At 35.4% G+C, this 23,892-nt stretch overlaps 1 protein-coding gene across 1 annotated transcript in view; it reads right to left on the bottom strand.

The window, feature by feature from the left end:
- Positions 1 to 6,519: 6,519 nt before the first annotated feature.
- The window catches only part of LOC131856900 (uncharacterized), a 30,990-nt gene continuing 13,617 nt past the window's right edge, over positions 6,520 to 23,892 (bottom strand). The window contains exons 4-5 of the mRNA XM_059208857.1: positions 7,486 to 7,598; positions 6,520 to 7,226 (exon numbers count right to left, since the gene is read on the bottom strand). Of these exons, the coding sequence (XP_059064840.1) occupies positions 6,520 to 7,226; positions 7,486 to 7,598 (820 nt within the window). The remainder of the gene's footprint in view (positions 7,227 to 7,485; positions 7,599 to 23,892) is intronic.

The following is a 23,892-nucleotide window of genomic DNA, read 5'->3' as shown; positions in this document are numbered from 1 at the left end:
CCAGCGTGTCAAGTTCCCATACAATGGACAGGAGATTTCTATATCAGCAGATCATAACCCTTTTCAATATTATAATTCTATGGGGGCAGCCCAAGACAGTTTGGTTCCACATAACAGAGAAATATTTTTTTCCTCAACACCAGATCTTCAGCAAGAAAAGCCTAAATCTTTATCTATGGAATTCAAACAAAAGATGAAAATCAAAGAACAAGGCATGGGAAAGTACTCTTTGGAACCCTTGTGTTTAATCAACTTACCAGTATTGCCTAAATCTCATGGGTTACCTTTGACATCAATACATCAAGAAACACAACCCATCACCAAGTTTGATGGCAAATTTATTCAACTAGGCGCACTAGCTCATGCATCATAAGAAAAGGACATCCTTAGTTGGCTATACAAGGATGAAGGAGAAGTCAGAGAAGCTACTATGGAAGTCGCTATACCAACATAGCTGTATGGAAAAGGCTACCTGATCATGCAACAAATGGGATACAATGGAAAAGGACCTATCGACAAGTGTCAGGAAGGTGTCACAGAACCATTGGATCCTCCTTCACAGTTTTCTAAAGACAAAACACGATTAAGCTATGAACACACTCTACCCCCAAAGAAGACACCAAATAAATATCCAAAACCTCAGTGGAAGGAAAAGAAGAAATACAAGGAAGACTCATGGAAGGAGGCATTATTTGAATCAACATAGACAATACGAAAGGAACGTGAATACTAGGAAAAAGAGAAACAACACGCGAAGTCAATCATTCAAGAGGCACCTTGTGTAGAAGTACATCATGTTCAAGAACCTATTTCAAACAAAGAAGAATCAACCCCTGATAACATCAATACTCCTAGAGGAGAGATAGTAAATAAACAAATGCAAAGAGTAGAAGAGGGATTTGATACAGAATCAGAGAAAACTATCAGACTAGTATCAATCATCAAGGACCTATTTTCACCCTACAACATACCAGTCCACAACACTGAAAGAACCTAGGATAATACCTCTGAGAATGATTCAAATGAATATGAATGGGGTAGTTGTTCCAATGTTACTGAAGACATTGTTGCAAATGCTAGTCATACACCCCTTTCTCAAGAAGAACAAGGCACAAAGCCTAGACTACTTGAATTTGGTCCACAAAATATCTATGACGCCAAGGAAAATGAGCAACGACATTACGAGCAAGTTTACATGGAAGATGATACCATTGAAGACCTCAACAAAATCATTAACTTATTTAATATCCCACCCAACCTTGATGATACCTCCATCCTAACACTTACAACATCTGAACTCGAACCACCCAATGACTCTTTACCACTCATTTTTCTTGACCTCATAGACTGGGATGAACCTAAAAATCATGACATACCAATTTTCCTAAATGATGATTCCATTATCAATTACTTATGTACCGTCAACTCAGAAATAGACTCTACCAATGAACAAAGTAACGACATCTGCAATCAGGGGAGTGCCAAGTCTCTCAGTCACAAAAATGAAAGAAATAAAGAATCTACTATTGAAAAATAGTCAATGGTAGCACTAGATCACAAAAAGTAAAAATAAAGGACGCATCTACAAGTGAAAACCTTTTTGAGGCACCTAAAGATGGGAGACTTGACACTCTTCCTGAACATTATCAGGAGCGATCACCCATATTGATTGAGCCCACTCAATCAATCAACCTTGGTACAACAAAAGCATCTAAAAACATACACCTAGCAGAATCTCTGACAGAGGAAGAAAAATCAGAGTTTATCCAATTTTTCAAAGAAAAGAAAATCAATTTTGCATGGTCATATGCAGATATGCTTGGGATTGATCCACACTTAATCATGCATCACTTATCCATTGCTCCATGAGCTAAGCCAATTAAGCAAAAATTGACAAAGATGAATCCACATGTAGCACTCATGGTCAAAGTTGAGCTAAAGAAACTATTAGACGTCGGATTTATTCGACCTATTGAATATGTTGAATGGATTTCCAACATTGTGCAGGTTTCAAAACCAGATGGCAATATCCGGATATGCACCAATTTTAGAGATGTCAACAAAGCCTGTCCAAAGGATGACTTTCCTTTGCCTAGTATCGACATAATTGTAGACCTCACAGCAGGCCATGCAATGCTATCACTAATGGATGATTTTTTTGGCTATAATCAAATAAAGATAGCTCCAGAGGATCAAGATAAAACAATGTTTACCTATCCTTGTGGAACGTACTATTGGAATGTCATGCCTTTTGTCTTAAAGAATGCGGGGGCAACTTATCAATGAGCAATGACAATAATCTTTCATGACATGATGCATACCTTCATGGAGGACTATGTGGAAGATTTACTAGCTAAGTCATTTACTCGAGCAGAACATCTAGGCATCTTAGAGAAATTTTTTGAAAGGTTGGAGAAATTTCAATTTAGGCTCAACCCTAAGAAGTTTGTCTTTGGGGTAACATCAAGCAAGTAATTAGGCTACATCATATCAGAAAAAGGAATTGAAGTAGATCTAGCAAAGGTACAAGCCATCATGGAGATGCCACCACCTAAGAACATCAGCCAACTCAGATCTTTGCAAGGACGACTCCAGTCAATCAGGTTCATCGCCCAATTAGCAGATAAAAGTCTACCATTCAATCATTTACTACATAAGAATGTACCATTCAGATGGGAAGCCAAATATGCAGAATCATTCTATCAAATCAAGCAATATCTAATGAACCCACCAGTTCTGGTACCACCCATAGCAGGGAAGCCACTTATTCTCTACATATCAACAACAGACATATCATTAGGGGCACTATTAGCACAAGAAAATCAAGAAGTCAAGGAACGCGCTATTTATTACATTAGTAGAACTTTGAATGGACATGAGCTCAATTATACATTCATTGAGAAGGCTTGTTTGACAGTGGTATTTGCTTCTCAAAAGTTTTGACACTATATGCTAGCTCACACAATCAAGCTAGTAGCAAAAATTGACCCTCTTAAATACTTACTCAGCAAAGCGGCTTTCACAGGCAGATTGGCTAAATGGGTAATGATTCTCAATAAATTTGATATCCACTACACAGAGCATTGACCTATCAAAGGACAAGTGACTGCAGATCAATTAGCCGATGCACCACTCCCAGATAAACAACCAATGGAGATTGAATTTCCAGATAGGGATGTTCTTACTATTATCACCATGCAATGGACCCTATACTTTGATGGTTCCTACACTCAACATGGCTCAAGTGCTGGCATTCTATTCATCACTCCTGATGGACACACCATACCAAGATCATATAGGCTCATGTTTCCATGCACAAATAACATTATTGAATATGAGGCACTGGTTACAGGGATAAAAATGGTCATGGAATGGAGAATCACATAATTAAAAGTCTATGGAGTGTCACAACTAGTCATCAATCAGATCAACAATGACTATCAGACGAAAGATGACAAGCTGCTACCATACAAACGAATGGTGGATGATTTCAAACAATATTTTGTACACATACCTTTGAGAAAAAACCAAGGTTGGACAACAGAGCAGCCGATGCAATGGCTACTATCGCTTCACTCCTACAAATTCCAGAACAACAGAGTCATTACAAGTTTCTGGTAGAGCAACTGTTTTCCCCATCCTATGACAATTTTGCATCCCATGTTATCTATGCCCTAACCGGTTCAGACTCTCCGTTATACGGAACAATATACGACTATCTCAAAACCAATACCCTACCCATTGACCTATCTCAAAATAAAAAATGTAACTTTATCCGGCAAGCTACCCGTTACACTCTGACTGCTGATACTTTTTACCGTCGAGGTCTAGATGTACTCTTCTCTATTGTGTTGATCGTAACGAATCTGACTCTGCTTTACAAGAGCTTCATGAAGGTATATGTGGCACACATTCAAGTGGTCCTACTCTTGCTAAAAAACTTCTAAGAATGGGATATTACTAGTCGACAATGGAGAAGGATTCTTATCATTTTGCAAAGAAATGTCCTAAATGCCAAATCCATGGCAATGTTATACATGCACCAGCACAGGAATTGCAGCCATTCACAACATCCTGGCCTTTTTGCCAGTGGGGATTGGACTTAGTAGGTAAAATACACCCTTCATCTTCAAATGGACACAAGTTCATTATCACTGCAACAGAATATTTTACCAAATGGATTGAAGCAGTCCCCATGACCATAGTCACTGGAAAACAAATTGCCTCTTTCATTCTTAATTATCTAATCTACAGATATGGCATTCCCAGTTCTATCATCACAGATAATGGATGACCTTTCAAAACCAGGATGTGCGAGAACTATGTGAACGATTCAAAATCCAACATCATTTCTCTACACCTTACTACCTAGAGGGGAATAGTCAAGCCGAGGCATCCAACAAAAAAATATTGAAAATCCTCAAGAAAACAATGAATGATGCAAGAAAAGATTGGCACGTGCAACTCAATCCCACAGTTTGGGCATACAGAACTAGCATCTGCACACCTACAGGAGCTACGCCATATTCATTGGTGTATGGATTAGAAGCAATTTGACCCCTAGAGGTAGAAATCCCATCTCTCAGAGTATCTTTGAAAGGCCTCATTCAGATGAAGAGTATCGAGTAAACCGACTGCAAGAGCTAAAACTTCTAGATGAAAAGCAACAACATGCCTATACTCACCTCAAAGAATATCAACAACGCATGTGCCGAAGCTACAACCACAAGGTCATCCCTAGGATTTTTAAAATCGGTGATCTCACACTCAAAAAAAATCCCATAAATCAACAGGATCGAGAAAAGAAAGGGAAGTTTAAGCCTAACTGGTTGGGTCCCTATGTCATCATATCAACCTATCGATCAGGCACCTATCAGCTAACAACTTCAAAAGGAGATGTGCTCGACGAACCAACCAACATCATCCATTTGAAGAAATAATATACTTGAGCAATCTAAAGCACGAAAAAATAAATAAATAAATAAAATACAAAAAAAAAAAAAAACAGAAAAGGCAAACAAAAAAAGTGCAATAAAAACAACTGGTGAAAACCTGGCAACAGGCGCTATTGTGAGAGGACAGCTCCTCTATCTATCTATACTCTCAAACTTTTATATCCACAATCAAGCACTATCGGCCATCGCCCAACACTTTATCAAAATAGCATCATCTAAGATATACTTAGCGTAGTCACTATCCTAGTTTATTCAAAAATCATGTCATCATATCCCACCATGGCTTGGTAATCACTGTACATATCCACATCAGGAGGTAAATTTAGCTAGGGGCAACATTGATCAACATTCTGTCGTAAGTCAAAACTTGCAGCAAACTAAGAGCATCATTTCCAACAAACAAATCAACAATCAAGAGAACAAAACATTGATCACTTAACAGATTCACAACACATGATGGATGATTTTCTGAAGTATAAAATGTTTGCATCTTGCTTGAAGTTTTGACTATTTTTGCACTTAAACTTTTTTGAACTATTGGATCCTCTAAAAATTTTCTTACCAATGCATCGAGCTAGAGAAAGTAATTGGGACTCCAATATTTTTTAGTTTTCTGTCTATGAAGCGATCACTTGTACTGTGCAAATACTTATCTCACAACATGATTCAAAGCATATCATTGAAGACATGGTTCCACTTTGCACATACAAATGGTTTAATCTTGTTTGTTTATACGCAAGCCACACTCAGGTCATCTTGGTTCAATTATACCTCAACGTTTGTGCCATCTTGCAAAATAAAAAATCATGTAAATTTTTCTCAGGTCATTATGGTTTAATTATACCATTATGCTTGTATAAATTTTCAACATATCCCAATAGCTCAATGATGATAAACACAAAGAAAGCAACAACATGTGACTATACAGGAATGACAAACTAAAGAATGGGGATGATCAATTAGTTGCATATCATTTTACAATTAGTTGCATATCATTTTACAATTAGTTGCATATAATTCTAAAATTAGTTGCATATCATTACATCTCATTTTCAAGATACATCTCACATCATATCATTATCATACATCTCATTTTCAAGATACATCTCACATCATATCATTATCATACATCTCATTTTCAAGATACATCTCACATCATATCATTATCATACATCTCATTTTTAAAATACATATCACATCATATCATTATCATACATCTCATTTTCAAGATACATCTCTCATATCATACATCATGCATCATCATATCATATCCATCAAATATCAAATCACATGCATCTATCTAAGCATTTCAACATCATCATAGAATCATCAAGATCATATATAAAGCATCATCCATCAAACATATCACATGTGGATCAAAGAAAACGGTGTTGTATGTATATATATATATATATAATGATCAAGTATACAAAATATGTCATGTCTGTCCCAAATACAACAAATGATCAAAATACAATAGAGACAAGGTCTCTCAAGTATGACTATCTCCTGAGGGTAATAGTCTCACAATAGATGTCCCAACACTTGGATCTCTAGGTGGATCCTAACGAGTCAGCTCGGTCACACCTCTGCTCTCTGTCCTCGAATCGGTCTTCCTAGATTGACTCGATCTCATTGCTGCAAAACTAGGAGCTCTGTGCTCCCTAGGCACCAACTCCTCATATAGCCGCCAGTAGTACTCAGCCTCCTTGGTTGTATACTGCATCTCCCTCAAAGTGTCTCTCATTGAGCCACCAGTCACCGCTCTCTCCAGACTATCTGCTCGAGCCTCTGCTCGACCCAAGCACTCCAACACTATATCACGCTCTGTGGTCAGTTGTGTAATCTGACGCTGATGCACCAATAATTGTGTCTGCATATGATGCATTGACAACTGTAAGGATCTGATCTGAGCATCCTCTCGGTGAGTGGGAATCCGAATCTGGAGGGGTACCTGTGTCGTGGTACCTCTTGTCCCTCTCCCTATCCTTGGTACTGGTGGGGGTAACACATCTGACCTCCTCCTCTGGGTAGGTTGTCTTAAATTATCTATCCCACCCACCGTTGCTATAACCTCCCCTGCTCGCCAACCACCCCCAGCTTCAATCGCCAAACCTCCTTTGCCTCTATCCTCCACTGCTTGCTGCACTACTCTCTCAACCCGTATCCCTCCATCCCCACCAACTCCACCTCTATCTCCTCTCCTCCCCTGATCTCCTCTCCCTGTTCTATCTCCATGTTGAACTCGACCACCTCCTCCACCATCTCCACCTGCCTCATCAAACTCCTCTCCCTCCTCTCTCCATCTCCCTAGCCTCTCGGGTTGCTCATCCTCATCGTCATCAAAAGCGAGAATCATCTCCACTAGATCAGATATCCTGGCTACAACATGAGCCACAAAAAGTGCTGAGAACTCCTTAGTCATCCCTGCATCCACTACCCCATAGGCATAGTCCCATATCTGGTTGGCTAGGTGTATATAATCCTCAACAACTGCAACACTATCAATGGTCGGGCCCCACTCTAGCACATCCTGCCTCCGTCAAGCATATAAGCATGCTTCCTATGGTATCCCCTGCTGTCATCCATACTGCCGCTGAACTCGGTTGTGCAGGAATCTCTCGATCACAAAGGGCGTCCGCCCTATCAAAAATCGGGACATGTACACATAGGGCATCTCTAGCCCATCCTCCTCCCACACCTTGCACTCCATATACGGTCTCCAGACGACCATATCAATATCATCAAGCACCCTCCTCCAATGCTCTAGTTTGACCAACTTACGCTAGACAACTATCCCTATATATACATATGCATAGGCCCGTCCAACTAGCCTATCCATGTCTGCAAGTGGCCTCGCTATGAGAATGTGCTCCCACGTCCATACATGTAACAAATTAACCCCAACTGATAAACTGTTATACCCCAAGTATACCACCTGATGCAAGTCTCTGTATAGGTGGGCCAACATAGCAGACCCCCATGCAAATTGGCGACCCTGTGTCACCATATCCTCCAGGACCAACCCCCATCCCACTGCCAGTCCCTTCGACCTATGGTCGGGACATAAGAAGCCACTTATGAAACCTACCAGTACTGATGGTAGTAGAGCATAATCCAAATCAATAAACTCCTGCCAGGGGATCTCATATCCACAAATCATATCATCCTGCAAAATCCGACGAAGAGCCTCTGTCCTGCCCTCCTCAGTCTGCTCATATGGAAAAAGTGCACTTACCACAGGAATCCGCAAAATTCGATAGCAATCCTTTGGTGTCACTGTAATCTCACCTATTGCCAAGTGAAAGGTGTTGGTGTCACTATGCCACCTCTCTGCCAAAGCTGTCAATAAACCTCGGTTAATGATATATCGGGGCATCTCTAACAAAGAGGATAATCCAAATCTCTCAATAATGTCCCTGTCTTCCTATGTCAATCGTGGAATCAAAGACCACAACCTTGGAAATTGCTCTCGCGACTGCACAACACCAAGTTGCTCCTGTCACAAGCAAAACATGTCCAATATCAGTTCCCCCATCAAATAAAAAATTCATATCAACATCAAATCCATATCAACTTGAAACACTGAAAATATAATTAAGTTTCACATCAAATCAAATTCACATAAAATCCATATCAACTTGAAACATTGAAAAACAAATCAAGTTTCACATCCATATCAACATCCATATCAACTTGAAACATTGAAAATCTAATCAAGTTTCACATCAAATCCATATCAACTTGAAACACTGAAAATCTAATCAAGTTTCACATCAAATCAAATTTACATCAAATCCATATCAACTTGAAACATTGAAAAACAAATCAAGTTTCACATCCATATCAACTTGAAACATTGAAAAACAAATCAAATTTCACATCCATATCAACTTCATATCAACTTGAAACACTGAAAATCAAATCAAGTTCCATATCAAAATTCATATTAGTAATCAAAAAACTATATCAATATCAAGTCCATATCAACTTGAAACAATGCAAATCAAATTAAGTTACCCATCACATTCACATCAACTTGAAACAACACAAATCAAATCAAGTTATCTATCAAAGATCCATATCCAAAAAACCATATCGGAACTCATATCGGACATCAAAATTTTTTCAAAACAACACACAGAAGGCACATAGATTGACTATCACACCCATCCAGGAAAAATTGGCAGACACCTACTTACCCCAACTTATCTTCATTCATCTCAAAAATCCCTCAACAAATCCTAATTTCCACTACATTTTCTGCCTACGCGCTAAGAACTTTTTTCTATGCGCTAAGCTGCTACCTATGCACTAGCCAAATCTCACCATGGGCTGTCGACTTTACCCTATGTGGTACCCTGTTCTACCCTTGCGCCACCCCTTTAACCCCATGCACTAAAAAACCCCTGTGCGCTATTCTAATCCACCCATGGGCTGCAACCCTAACCCTACGTGCTATCTTATTCTACCCATGCGCAACCCTGTTGACCCTATGCGCTAGGTTTCACCTATGCGCCACCCTTTACCCCCTAAGCGCTAGCCTGTTAGCCCTTTGCACTAAAAGTACTTGATGTGCTATCCTAAACTACCTATGCGCTACGCACCCTAACCTCGATGCTACCCAAATTTTTAACACTCTACATGCTATGGTTTTTATCGCATGCGCTAGGGTGAAGGCCCTACGCGCTAACCCGTTAAATTCCGTGGTAGAAAATGAAAAATGTAACCAAAAACAACAAAACAAAAAACAAAAAGGGGCAAAATTTGATGACTTACTAGTGGTCCATATGTGGCGGGCCTCTGGTACCGATGAACGTGCTCGAATCGATGAGAAGCATGGGGAACCGACATTTTGTCTTTCTCTCCAAAGTCAACAAGCACAAATGATACAAATAAAACCACTTTTTACCTTTTTATAGGGTCAACAAAAAATAGGGTTAGGCAGTGAGACATGTATGTTGCTCGTGGTCTTGCTTCTAACCCTAACAAACATCATTATCGAGAGATGAATCAAATTGGCGCATTCAACATAAACAAAATTTTAAAAAATATGCGATCAAATTCTACAATAATTATCAAATCAACCAAATTTTCAATTTTTTTGATTCATCTCCCGAGGGGGCATTATCAACATCATTTATCAAATCTGGGGCACGACATGAATATCTCGATACTCGACATTACACTGATAATGATCAAATTTTGACGACACATCAATTTTCTTTGAATCAACATGTGCTCACACGTCACTTCAAAGAGGGGCAAAATGTAGACGTATAAAAATGACCATATTCCTAAATGAATATTTAGTGTTCATTTTATTCTCATTCTTCTATTTAGTTAAATCTAATTTAATTAAATCATCCACATTCCTCTATTTGATTAAATAAATTATTCAATTTATTTATTTAAATTCACTTAAACCTTTCACATCATTTAATTGAATAAATTATTTTATTTAATTAAATCCCTTATCTCTACTTTTAATTAAATTTACATTTAATTAAATATTTCACCCCAAATAAATAAATCTAATTTATTTAATCCTCCACTTGCAACCACAATTGAAATAAAGCAATTTATTTTAATTAAATTCTATTATCCCTCACCCACTTGCATTTTCCTACATCTCCCACTTGCCTCCTAAACCCCCTTCCTAAATTCTTCTAGAACCCATCTAATCCTAATCAATTAGCCTAAATCCTTCAATTATCCCCTTTCCCTAAATTTGAGGATGTCACTTCTCTCAAATTTGGAGTAAAGTCTTCCAAACGCATTAAAGCCTTTATGCCTTCAACATGCTAACTTGTTGAAAACCAACAAATTTGGAAGGACTCTTAAATTTGTCCCCAAAGTCTTTTAAACCATTAATGGTTAACTAACCCTTTGTGGAATGGTTAGAGACTTTTTGCCTAACTCAACCCTCATCTAACCCAGGTGTCTCATCAAGCAACCATTGCTTTGACCATGGTTATCCCTTTAACCCTTGCACAAGAGTTTATTCTTTGGATAAAAGCTTTATTTAGTGTATAACCCTAACCTAACCTTAACCCTTACCTCCTAAGGTAACCATGAGGTCTTCTCAAGCATTTAATGCTTTTTACATCCCCTCTCAAGCAACCTTATGTTCACAATTGTCACCATTTCATTGGTGAGAATTGTAAGGTCCATCCTCGACTTGACTTGTTTTGACTAGAGTTGACTTTTAATTCATGCGTGATAGACATTATTGGGCATATGCTATTTCAGATGATTTATATGATGTTGATACTATCATTATTGATCATGTCATTTATTAGACACTATATGCTTATTATGTGATTGACTATCGAAAGATTATATTGACCATGTGATTTGATGAGGATAAGTGTTAATAGATTTTGCATACCTTATTATAATCATGAATTATACTAATCATGCACTTGATGATGTTTTTATGTACTAACCATATTTAATGATTATCTATGATGAGTTGATCTTATGGTGTGTTTGATTGTTATATGACTGTCTTCGGGATAGAGACAATTCCACATCACTCATTGTGAGCGGGATGTGTCGTTGCGATTCTCTAACCCTTGTTTGTTATAATATATATATGCATATGTCGTATCATTGCTTGTGAATGCAAGATTTGCAGGTACCAGACATCAACTCCACCTGGCTCCACAGGTCTGAGCGTGTCTTTAGATCCTAATGGTATGTGATTCAGAGTTGGCACAAGTTCCCCTCACATACTTTAGGTCTAAGTTGTTCACTGTGAGTCGTCAGCATCTTGGCGCAATTTGCCATGTCAGTTAGTAAGCTTGATTTCTTCTGTGTTGTGAGTATGTTAGTATTCGCTAGTTAATCTTGTTATGTTGAGGCTGATTGATTATTGATGCGAGATTAAATAGTCAATAATGTTTATTTTAATTATTTTGATTAATAGCGATTTGATTATTTGGTTATCTAATGTTTAATTTTATTTATTTAATTCTTGCCCCTTTTGGGTATTTAATTACTTAATATTTAATTGTTTACTTATCTTAATGATGATTTAATATTTATTGTTTAGCTTATGTTGTGGCATTATATCAATTTGTGATTTGACCTTTTATTGGTATTTAATTGTTTATTTGTTTATTTATTTAATTGTCTATGATTTAATATTTATTTGGTATTTAATGTTATTTGGTTCTTTGATTTATTTATGAGCCTTTGGTTTATTTAATTTAATTTCCCCATTTGATTTATTTAATTGTGGCTCATGCTTATTTATTAGTTGACTTTTATATTAAGTGGGTTGTATAAATATACTTTAGAATAAAATAATAAAACATTCCCACCTAATTGTAAAAGCATGATTTATATTTACCTTACCCACCCTCTTCTTTTATTGGTTGAATTTGGAAAGGGAGGTAAAATTATATTAAATGGTGGGGTTGGTAAAATATATTATAGATTGGAATATTTTGATTGGTCGAGATTGAGGCTGGGGTTTTTGGTTAATGTTTGTCTTTTTATTTTCTTTTCCGTGAAGTTTTTGGGGGTTGGCTCTCCTCTGGAAAAGTTTTTCTCCAGCAAGTTTTCTTCTTATCTTTTGATTTCTTCGTTTTTGGTTTTGGCTGGAGCTTGGATTGGATATGGTTTGGCTTGTGGGAGCTCTTCTTCAGCTTCAATCCATTACTTCAAAGTTGCAGGTTGGAGTTCTTCACTTTGTATTTTGGTTTCAATGGCGTCTGCATTGTTTTGGGTATTGGGCTAAAATAATATTATATGCTATAGTTTTATTATTGCTAAAGGGAAATATTTGGGGAGAACTTTATATTAGTTGGGTTTTGTATAGTTGCTGGAAAATGAGTATTTGGTATTTCATGTGTATGTCATTCCTGGTTCTATGAAAACTCTTGTGAAGATATTTGATTAAATTTTGATCTATAGTTGGAGATATTTTATTGTATTTATATCCAAGTATTTCTTGTTTCTGGGTGTCTCTATTCATATGTTTTTCGTGGTTTTTTTGTAGAGTCTGGATTTTAATATTTACCCGAAAGTTTCTGAGTTTTCCATAAGTCTTGCAAAAGCGCTGTCTTTTTTCGGCAGAAACACTGTCTTTTATTTTTCTGTAGAAACGTTGTTTTTTGTTTTTTGGCAGAAGCCCTGTCTTTTTTTTGGCAGAAACGATGTCTTTTGTTTTTCAGAAAAAACACTGTCTTTTTTTTTCAGTAGAAGCACTGTCTTTTTTTGGCAGAAACGTTGTCTTTTGTTTTTCGACAGAAACGTTGTGTTTTGTTTTTCGACAGAAGTGTTGTCTTTCTTTCAGTAGAAGCATTGTTTCTTTTCAACAGAAGCACTGTCTTTTTTGACAGAAACCTTGTCTTTGTTTGCGACATAAGCACTATCTTTCTGGCAGAAGCGTTGTCCTTTTGGCAGAAGCGCTGTCATACTAGGCAAAAATCATAACTTGCTTGTGTGTTGTATTTTGTGAGTTTTTGGTCATTTCTGAAGTATTTTTCCCGAATGGATTTTTGCATCAGAGGCTATTTTGAGGTCTGTTAATACTTTCTAGATTTGGCTTTTATCAGTCCTGATGTATTTTGATGGTTTATGTATATTTATCTCTCTATACCATTGTGGTTATTTTAGACTCTCTTCCATGTGAATAGGCCATGGATGATTGAGGTGAATATCTATGTTGTTTTGGACCAACAAGTGAGTAAGCCTTGTTGTGATGTTATCTTTTATTTGATGGTAGCATTTGATGGCTTGTTATGCCTTTGTTTATTGCTAGCCAAGAGGCTCATTTTGCTATATTGATGTTGTTGTAGCCTTGCATATGTTGTGAGAGTATGTGTGGAAGTTATTGGCTGCATTGAGTATTATTTTCATGTATTTATGTTGGTAGAGCCTCTTGTGATGTGTTTTTGGGCCATGTTAGGGGGAGTGGGCTTCCTTGTGATGATTGGGGTCATGAGAGATAGGCTTGCATGAGGTTCCTTGTAAGGATGCATGAAGTCTAGATTGCCAGGGCACATTGGAGTTTTCCATGATTTGTAAACAAGTGATAACATTGAAAACGAATTAATGGGGATGAGAATTTATAACTCATTTAAACAAGTTAATAAATAGTTTTGGTGCCTCATGGCTTAGTCCTAGGGAGGATGTTTTAGGATAAGCATGAGCAGGTCGTGAAGATGGTAAGCTAATCTCCCTTGGTCTCTCATAGGTTGAGATGGCTCCACATGTCCATTAGGCTAGTGCCTTGTATTATTATGTTATTATGTTATGAGTATGGCATGTGATGACACTCCACTCCTACATGTGTTCCCCCTTTCTGATTTATGATTATGCTTATTGGAGCATTTATGTTTGATAAGTTTTATGCCTCTGGAAGTTCATTCTTGTTATCTTGTGATTGGTTCTTGCTTGAGTGTTCTTGTGTTGGTTAGTATATTTGGTTTTGAGTGTCAGCCTAGATGTAGAGTGTGTGTTGGGACCTTGCGTCATCTCCTAGCACAGGGGGTGGTTCCTTTGATTCCACATGGTCGGGTGGTTGGTGCTTTTAAACCATTGGGATGTTCTTGTCTTTGGATTCTTCTTGCATGGATGAGGATGCTTCTTCAGATTGTTCTTGGATAATAATTACAACAAGAAAGTAAATGATGATGCAATTTATGTAATCAAATTCTTATGTAACGGTTATAAAAGAAATCATGTATATGATAAATGACTATGTTGTTCTAGTTATAGTGATAGCTTTTGATTATGGTAGATGATTATAATGTTGAACCTTGAGTTGTAGTGTAGCACATTTGTATTAAATGAAATGGAAGCATGAGATGTGGATAAGTATTGTGGTTTAGAATTAAATGATGCATTTTGTATTCTTGATAATCCATGTAAAAAGAAAATAGTATAAATGTTATGATAATGGTATTAGACTTAAATGATGTCTTAAACTAATGCTTGACTAGAGGAAATGTTATGCCTTGGTAAGATGTATGAGTATGAGTAATATTGGAAGGCATCTTAGGACATGTTTATGAGTTGCAATTAATGAATTTGAAATTATAGTATCATACTTCGTAGATAGTGATCTAATGGTTGGATTGAAATCTTATAATGCTTGGGATGTAATTGAAGGTTCCTTATGAAATATTGTATGGATGTTCTTAGTGAATGAATTGCTAATCTTATTAATGGAAAATACTAGTAAGTGTATGGGTAGATGGTAAAATGAATGCTTGTCCTCTAGGAAAGGATTAGAATGTATCATGTGTTATGGTTTAAGATTATGTCTCCATTTGGTGGATGCTATTAGTTGTTATGGAATTAGGATATTGTATCTGAGTTGTGTTGAGATGAATTTGTGTAGTTCTTCATTTGTAATAAGATGATTATTGGTTAATTGATTTAGTGTAAGAGATTTTATGAAGATTGAATGGGATATGGATTAAATGGTTTGTGAGTATTTCCTTATGTACTTTAGGAATCATGATGAAGTAATAAGTATTCTAGAAACATAGAATCATAAATGATTATGTGGAAGTTAATCGTAAATGGAAATTATGTTAATGCAACGTAAGGGTTAATCTTGATATATGAATGGTGATGTCCATAGTCGAAGGTTGGTTAAAGGAAATAGGAATAGTTGGGCTTGGTGTATAAAATGAATCTAAGTGAAAAGGGAAATAGATGTGCATTGAAAGATAAAATCTCATGTTAAATGAAATATTAAGTAGATTGCATATCATGAGTGTTAGGTATTGCTATGATGTATCTATGTTTGTATAATGATTAAGATTATGTGGTTGATCTAGAAGAAAGTAAATGCTTATTGCTTATGTAGGTAGATTAAATAATGACATTGAGATACCCTAGGGAGTTAGTAGTAATGATTTAATGTATTCCGCTTGTATAATTGTTCAAATAGCTCGAGTGATCTACTCTATGCTCATAATACTTAAATGTTGTTGTGTGCTCGCTACATTGCTAATGAGATGTTATGTGTTGTATTGTAAAAAAATTAAATTAAATTAGTATGTATTTAGCTATATTTCTCTAGGGTATTTTGGCAGGCATTACATTTGGTATTAGAGCCCATGTTGCAATGCTGATCTCTGGTTAAGGATGTTGATATTAGTCTTGTGAATGTGCCTTTATGTTCCTTTGAATCAAGTTACTCTTTGAAGTTTGTGTTAGAAGAAGTGTTATTGGAATTTTTGGAATCTTAGATATCTGTGCCTTGTGTTTCTCTCTAATTCCTTTTAGGAATCATAACTTTAAGTAAATGGTGTATTTATTCCATATGCATGTCTTCAAAATAAGAGAAGTGTCTATATGTTCTTACTTGCTCTGTAAATTTCTAGTGCTTACTTGAATAATTAAGGTTGCTTTCCTTATACATAATTAATTATGTTGTAGAATGAGAAAAGAATGTGTCTATCCTCTTAACTAATGGGATGATCATAAAATTAGTCTGTTATGTTGATCTTCCTATGAATAGAAGGATGATGTGTTTGTATTATACATTTAGGAAAAAATTAGTATAGATCATGATGGGAAAATCGAAGGAATTGTATGTGGTGTTTAATAGAAGTAGTTGGAATGCCTTTTTCCTTATTTTAATCTCCTATGTGAAATGCAAGGAAGTTAGATGGTAATGTAATGATTACCCCATAGAACTATTGGTTATTTTGGTATATGTGTGATTTTGTATGTAATAAAAGATCGTTTGAGGAAATCATAGCTAATAAAGGATTTGGGATTGCTAGTTGCACGTGTATTGGTAGGAGATCTTATGGAAGTTGAAATTGCATACCTTTAAAAGTGGTAGTTGTATTTGGCATGACTAGGAAATTCAAACTGAGTTTGCATAAATTTGTGTGTACTGATTTGTGTGGCAGTATCCCTTCCCTCATCTTCTCTCTTTGGGGTAAAAAATTCAAATACTTGGGGGTTATTGATATTAAGTAGAAGGATTGGATAATGATTTATGAATATGAATTTTATACGTTAAAGGAAAGATTAGATGAAATTAATCTGCATTGAAAACTGAAAATTAGGTATTGCATTTATGATCCTTGTTCTTTAAAAGGAAGAATTGATTAAATAGAATATCCCATCATTTAAATAGGAAATGTATCGTGAAACTAAAGGAGATAAATATGTTTATTGAAGCAAGGATTGGTGCATTACATATGTAGAAATCATAATGATACCATTGTGTCTTTATTTGGTTTGGCAAGATAAAAGTTTTAGCTTTGTGTAGGAATTGTGTGGCATTGAATAAATATTTCTCTTAACTAGATGGATAAATTAAGAAAGGTTTCTATATCATTGCCTTATTTGAATTTTAAGAAGTGCTTCCTTAGCGAATTCTAATGAGATAAAATGATATTTAGTTATATGAAATTGTGTTGGAATTCTAAATGCCAATTTTTCTTGAAATGCTGAAAATACGTAGTTTATGAATGACAGTAATCAAGTAATAATAGGAAGTGATTTTAAATAGAATGATGCATGCATTCCTGGAATTTTAAGTGGTACTAGATGAAAAGAAAACTAGATTTTGGAAGTAGGACTAAGATATTCCTGATTTAGATAATTAGAAGTATGTCAGAAGATTATTATTGGTAAGAGTAGAAATTGATATTAAACTTTGGCGTTTGTAATGAGACCTATTTTGCTTGTTTAAATATATGATTGACTAAATTTCTTAAAGACCTTATGAAGAAATTTATAATCTTCTATAGGTTATTAGTTGTGCATTAATGGAAATGATGCGTGTTGTAGTTTACTATCAAGTGAGTAATTGAATCTCTAACCTTTGTTTCTATTATAACTTGGTGAATATGATCATGGTAGATATAAGATATCTTGAACATTAGTCATGGTATGAGTATATTCCTTGTGCATGTGTGAGTGCGTAGTTGCTTTATCTCTTCCTACCTATGTCAACCTTTATAAAGGGTAATTGCCTAGATTTTCAAAAAATATTGAATTGCTTTAAAATAATGAAAGTAATATGGACATATGGATAAAATAGAAGTCTTAAATATGACGTGCACTCTCTAACACATTCAAGGCATTTCACACTTGGATGTTGTGTAGTGATTACTCCTTTTAGTGTGACTAATGTTGGTCACCTCGTGATGTGGGTTGGATGAGTTGTTTATTTTGCCTTGAGTTAATTTAAGATTTATGTGATGTGTCATTAGGATTAATGTGTCATTTTGAGATGTCTTTACTTTTGGATGACCACCGAGTTCTTCTTTCTTTATTTTGCTCTTGTGGTGGCACTTGTCACACTTAAATTTATTGATTGATTTTGCCGACAACTTTTCTTCTCTTTTAATTTAATAAATTGTTTTGAGGATATTTCCTTTGACCTCCTCTTTTGTTGTTTGTGGTGGTCATTCTGAGTGTTGATGTATTGTGGCCCAAATCTTGAGCCAGTGTTGTCTCTATCATGTTCATTCTGAATCGCTAATAGTGTGTGCGAGGGAGGACATCGCGGAAAAGTGCACTAGACTAAGAAAACAATTAGATAAGGTTGTTATTAGATGAGTAAATGAAAAGTGTTAATAAGATGAAACTTATTTGTAACTTTCTGAATTTTATAATAGATAGAAGTGCCTTGGAATTGTGAAGTCTGAAATTATGAAATAGTTAAAATGAAAAGCAGTTGTTGATTTCTTGCCTTCAAAATCTTTGTGTATACATAATGGGTTAAGGATGCCTTTTGAATGATTTGATTTGATAAGGATTGCATCTAATGTTTGTATAAAGTGTAGCACAATGTAAGCATGATGGAAATTAGGACATTTGAATGCCATGAAATTTGTTCTTTTAAATAAATAGGTTATTTATTCTTGGTTATTGTGTGATGTCTTGAGTACATTTAATTTGAGGAAGCTTATTTCTGAGAAATTTTCCCTCATTTAGGCTTATGATGTGATTTGTTCAATAATATAATAAGTGCATATGTGTAACATATTGTGTAAATGTATCTCTCTCTCTCTCTCTCTCTCTCTCTCTCTCTCTCTCTCTCTCTCTCTCTCTCTCTCTCTCTCTCTATTTGCATGCAACTAGATGTTGAAGGAGTGTTACTATGAATATTGGTGTGAATATAGTGATTTCTTCTTATTGATGCTTAAATTAGTGATTAAAGTTACAGTTGTGTGTTGCAAGTGTGGTTAAAATGAAGTTCCCCTTGTAAATATTTTAACAATTTAGTGTACATATCGTAATTAATGACAGTTGGTGCTTCATTTACCTCTTGTGTAACGTGTTTATTTCGAATAATTGAAGCATAAGGCGGAAATTTAGTTGTCATTATCTTTCTTGGAGTTAGAAAATATTATAATATGTTTATGTTAAAAGGGAGTTTTTGATTTATTTGTGCTAGTTGTCACCCTAACTCTTACGACTTCCAGGAGTAAGTCGATTCTAAGGGGGGGAGGATGTAAGGTCCATAATATGTTTATGTTAAAAGGAAGTTTTTTATTTATGTGTGCTAGTTGTCACCCTAACTCTTATGACTTCCAGGAGTAAGTCGATTCTAAGGGGGGGAGGATGTAAGGTCCACCCTCAACTTGACATGTTTTGACTAGAGTTGACTTTTAATTCATGCGTGATAGACATTATTGGGCATATGCTATTTCAGATGATTTATATGATGTAAATACTATCATTATTGATCGTGTCATTTATTAGACACTATATGCTTATTATGTGATTGACTATCGAAAGATTTTATTGACCATGTGATTTGATGAGCATAAGTGTTGATGGATTTTACATACCTTATTATAATCATGAATTATACTAATCATGTACTTGATGATGTTTTTATGTACTAACCATATTTAATGATTATCTATGATGAGTTGATCTTATGGTGTATTTGATTGTTATATGATTGTCTTCGGGATAGAGACAATTCCACATCACTCATTGTGAGTGGGATGTGTCGTTGCGATTCTCTAACCCTTGTCTGTTATAATATATATATATATATATATATATATATATATATATATATATATATATATATATGTCGTATCGTTGCTTGTGGATGCAGGATTTGCAGGTACCAGATATTGACTCCACCTGGCTCCATAGGTCTGAGCGTGTCTTTAGATCCCAATGGTATGTGATTCAGAGTTGGCACAAGTTCCCCTCACATACTCTAGGTCTAAGTTGTTCACTGTGAGTCGTCAGCATCTTGGCGCAATTTGCCATGTTAGTTACTAAGCTTGATTTCTTCTGTGTTGTGAGTATGTTAGTATTGGCTAGTTAATTTTGTTATGTTGAGGCTGATTGATTATTGATGCAAGATTAAATAGTCAATAATGTTTATTTTAATTATTTTGATTAATAGCGATTTGATTATTTGGTTATCTAATGTTTAATTTAATTTATTTTATTCTTGCCCCTTTTGGGTATTTAATTACTTACCATTTAATTGTTTACTTATCTTAATGATGATTTAATATTTATTGTTTAGCTTATGTTGTGGCATTATATCAATTTGTGATTTGACCTTTTATTGGTATTTAATTGTTTATTTGTTTATTTATTTAATTGTCCATGGTTTAATATTTATTTGGTATTTAATGTTATTTGGTTCTTTGATTTATTTATGAGCCTTTGGTTTATTTAATTTAATTTCCCCATTTGATTTATTTAATTGTGGCTCATGTTTATTTATTAGTTGACTTCTATATTAAGTGGGTTGTATAAATATACTTTAGAATAAAATAATAAAACATTCCCACCTAATTGTAAAAGCATGATTTATATTTACCTTACCTACCCTCTTCTTTTATTGGTTGAATTTGGAAAGGGAGGTAAAATTATATTAAATGGTGGGGTTAGTAAAATATATTATAGATTGGAATATTTTGATTGGCCAAGATTGAGGCTAGGGTTTTTGGTTAATGTTTTTCTTTTTATTTTCTTTTCCGTGAAGTTTTTGGGGGTTGGCTCTCCTCTGGAAAAGTTTTTCTCCAGCAAGTTTTCTTCTTGTTTTTGGATTTCTTCGTTTTTGGTTTTGGTTGGAGCTTGGATTGGATTTGGTTTGGCTTGTGGGAGCTCTTCTTCAGCTTCAATCCATTATTTCAAAGTTGCAGGTTGGAGTTCTTCACTTTGTATTTTGCTTTCAATGGCTTCTCCATGTATGCATTGTGTCTGCATTGTTTTGGGTATTGGGCTAAAATAATATTATATGCTATAGTTTTATTATTGCTAAAGGGAAATATTTGGGGAGAACTTTATATTAGTTGGGTTTTGTATAGTTGCTGGAAAATGAGTATTTGACATTTCCTGTGTATGTCGTTCCTAGTTCTGTGAAAACTCTTGTGAAGATATTTGATTAAATCTTGATCTATAGTTGGAGATATTTTATTGTGATTATATCCAAGTATTCCTTGTTTATGGGCATCTCTATTCATATGTTTTTCGTGGTTTTTTTGTAAAGTCTGGATTTTAATATTTTACGCGAAAGTTTCTGTGTTTTCCGTAAGTCTTGCAAAAGCGTTGTCTTTTTTCGGCAGAAGCGTTGTCTTTTTTCGATAGAAACGTTGTCTTTTGTTTTTCGGCAGAAACGTTGTCTTTTGTTTTTCGGCAAAAGCGTTGTCTTTTTTTTGGCAGAAACGATGTCTTTTCTTTTTCGACAGAAACGCTGTCTTTTGTTTTTCGACAGAAGCGCTATCTTTTTTTGGCAGAAATGTTGTCTTTTGTTTTTTGACATAAACACTATCTTTTGTTTTTCGACAGAAGCGTTGTCTTTCTTTCAGCAAAAGCGTTGTCTTTCTTTCAGCAGAAGCGTCGTTGTTTTCGACAGAAGCGTTGTCTTTTTCAGTAGAAACCCTATCTTTGTTTTTGGCAGAAGCGCTATCTTTTTGGCAGAAGTGTTGTCCTTTTGGCAGAAGCGTTGTCGTACTGGGCAAAAATGATAATGTGCCTATGTGTTGTATTTTGTGAGTTTTTGGTCATTTTTGAAGTATTTTTTCCAAATAGATTTTTGTACCGGAGGCTATTTTGAGGTCTGTTAATACTTTCCAGATTTGGCTTTTATCAGTCCTGATGTATTTTGATGGTTTATGTATATTTATCTCTCTATACCACTATGGGTATTTTAGACTCTCTTCCATGCAAATAAGCCATCAATGATTGAGGTGAATATCTATGCTATTTTGGACTAGCAAGTGAGTAGGCCTTACTGTGATGTTATCTTTTATTTGATGGCTTGTTATGCCTTTGTTTATTGCTAGCCAAGAGGCTCATTTTTCTATATTGATGTTGTTGTAGTCTTGCATATGTTGTGAGAGTATGTGTGGAAGTTATTGGCTACATTGAGTATTATTTTCATGTATTTATGTTGGTAGAGCCTCTTGTGATGTGTTGTCGGGCCATGTTAGGGGGAGTGAGCTTCCTTGTGATGACCGGGGTCATGAGAGATAGGCTTGCATGAGGTTCCTTGTAAGGATGCATGAAGTCTAGACTGTCAGGGCACATTGGAGTTTTCCATGATTTGTAAACAAGTGATAACATTGAAAATGAATTAATGGGGATGGGGATTTATAACTCATTTAAACAAGTTAATGAATAGTTTTGGTGCCTCATGGCTTAGTCCTAGGGAGGATGTTTTAGGATAAGCATGAGAAGGTCGTGAAGACGATACGCTAATCTCCTTTGGTCTTTCATAGGTTGAGATGGCTCCACATGTCCATCAGGCTAGTGCCTTGTGTTATTATGTTATTATGTTATGAGTATGGCATGTGATGACACTCCACTCCTACATGTGTTCCCCCTTTCTGATTTATGATTATGCTTATTGGAGCATTTATGTTTGATAAGTTTTACGCCTCTCGGAGTTCATTCTTGCTATCTTGTGATTGGTTCTTGCTTGAGTGTTCTTGTGTTGGTTAGTATCTTTGGTTTTGAGTGTCAGCCTAGATGTAGAGTGTGTGTTGGGACCTTGCGTCATCTCCTAGCATGGGGGGTGGTTCCTTTGGTTCCACATGGTCAGGTGGTTGGTGCTTTTAAACCATTGGGATGTTCCTGTCTTTGGATTCTTCTTGCATGGATGAGGATGCTTCTTCAGATTGTTCTTGGATAATAATTACAACAAGAAAGTAAACGATGATGCTATTTATGTAATCAAATTCTTATGTAACGGTTATAAAAGAAGTCATGTATATGATAAATGACTATGTTGTTCTAGTTATAGTGATAGCTTTTGATTATGGTAGATGATTATAATGTTGAACCTTGAGTTGTAGTGTAGCGCATTTGTATTAAATGAAATGTAAGCATGAGATGTGGATAAGTATTGTGGTTTAGAATTAAATGATGCATTTTGTATTCTTGATAAGCCATGTAAAAAGAAAATAGTGTAAATATTATGATAATGGTATTAGACTTAAATGATGTCTTAAACTAATGCATGACTAGAGGAAATGGTATGCCTCGGTAAGATGTATGAGTATGAGTAATATTGGAAGGCATCTTAGGACATGTTTATGAGTTGCAATTAATGCATTTGAAATTATAGTATTATACTTCATAGATAGTGATCTAATGGTTGGATTGAAATCTTATAATGCTTGGGATGTAATTGAAGGTTCCTTATGAAATATTGTATGGATGTTCTTAGTGAATGAATTGCTAATCTTATTAATGGAAAATACTAGTAAGTGTATGGGTAGATGGTAAAATGAATGCTTGTCCTCTAGGAAAGGATTAGAATGTATCATGTGTTATGGTTTAAGATTATGTATCCGTTTGGTGGATGCTATTAGTTGTTATTGAATTAAGATATTGTATCTTAGTTGTGTTGAGATGAATTTGTGTAGTTCTCAATGTGTAATAAGATGATTATTGGTTAATTGATGGTTTGTGAGTATTGCCTTATGTACTTTAGGAATCATGATGAAGTAATAAGTAT

The sequence above is a fragment of the Cryptomeria japonica genome, chromosome 7 (genome assembly GCF_030272615.1).
Source record: "Cryptomeria japonica chromosome 7, Sugi_1.0, whole genome shotgun sequence".
NCBI classification, from domain to species: Eukaryota; Viridiplantae; Streptophyta; class Pinopsida; order Cupressales; family Cupressaceae; genus Cryptomeria; species Cryptomeria japonica.
The sequence above is the reverse complement of the archived record's forward strand: the minus strand, read 5'-3'. Positions and strand labels throughout refer to the sequence as shown.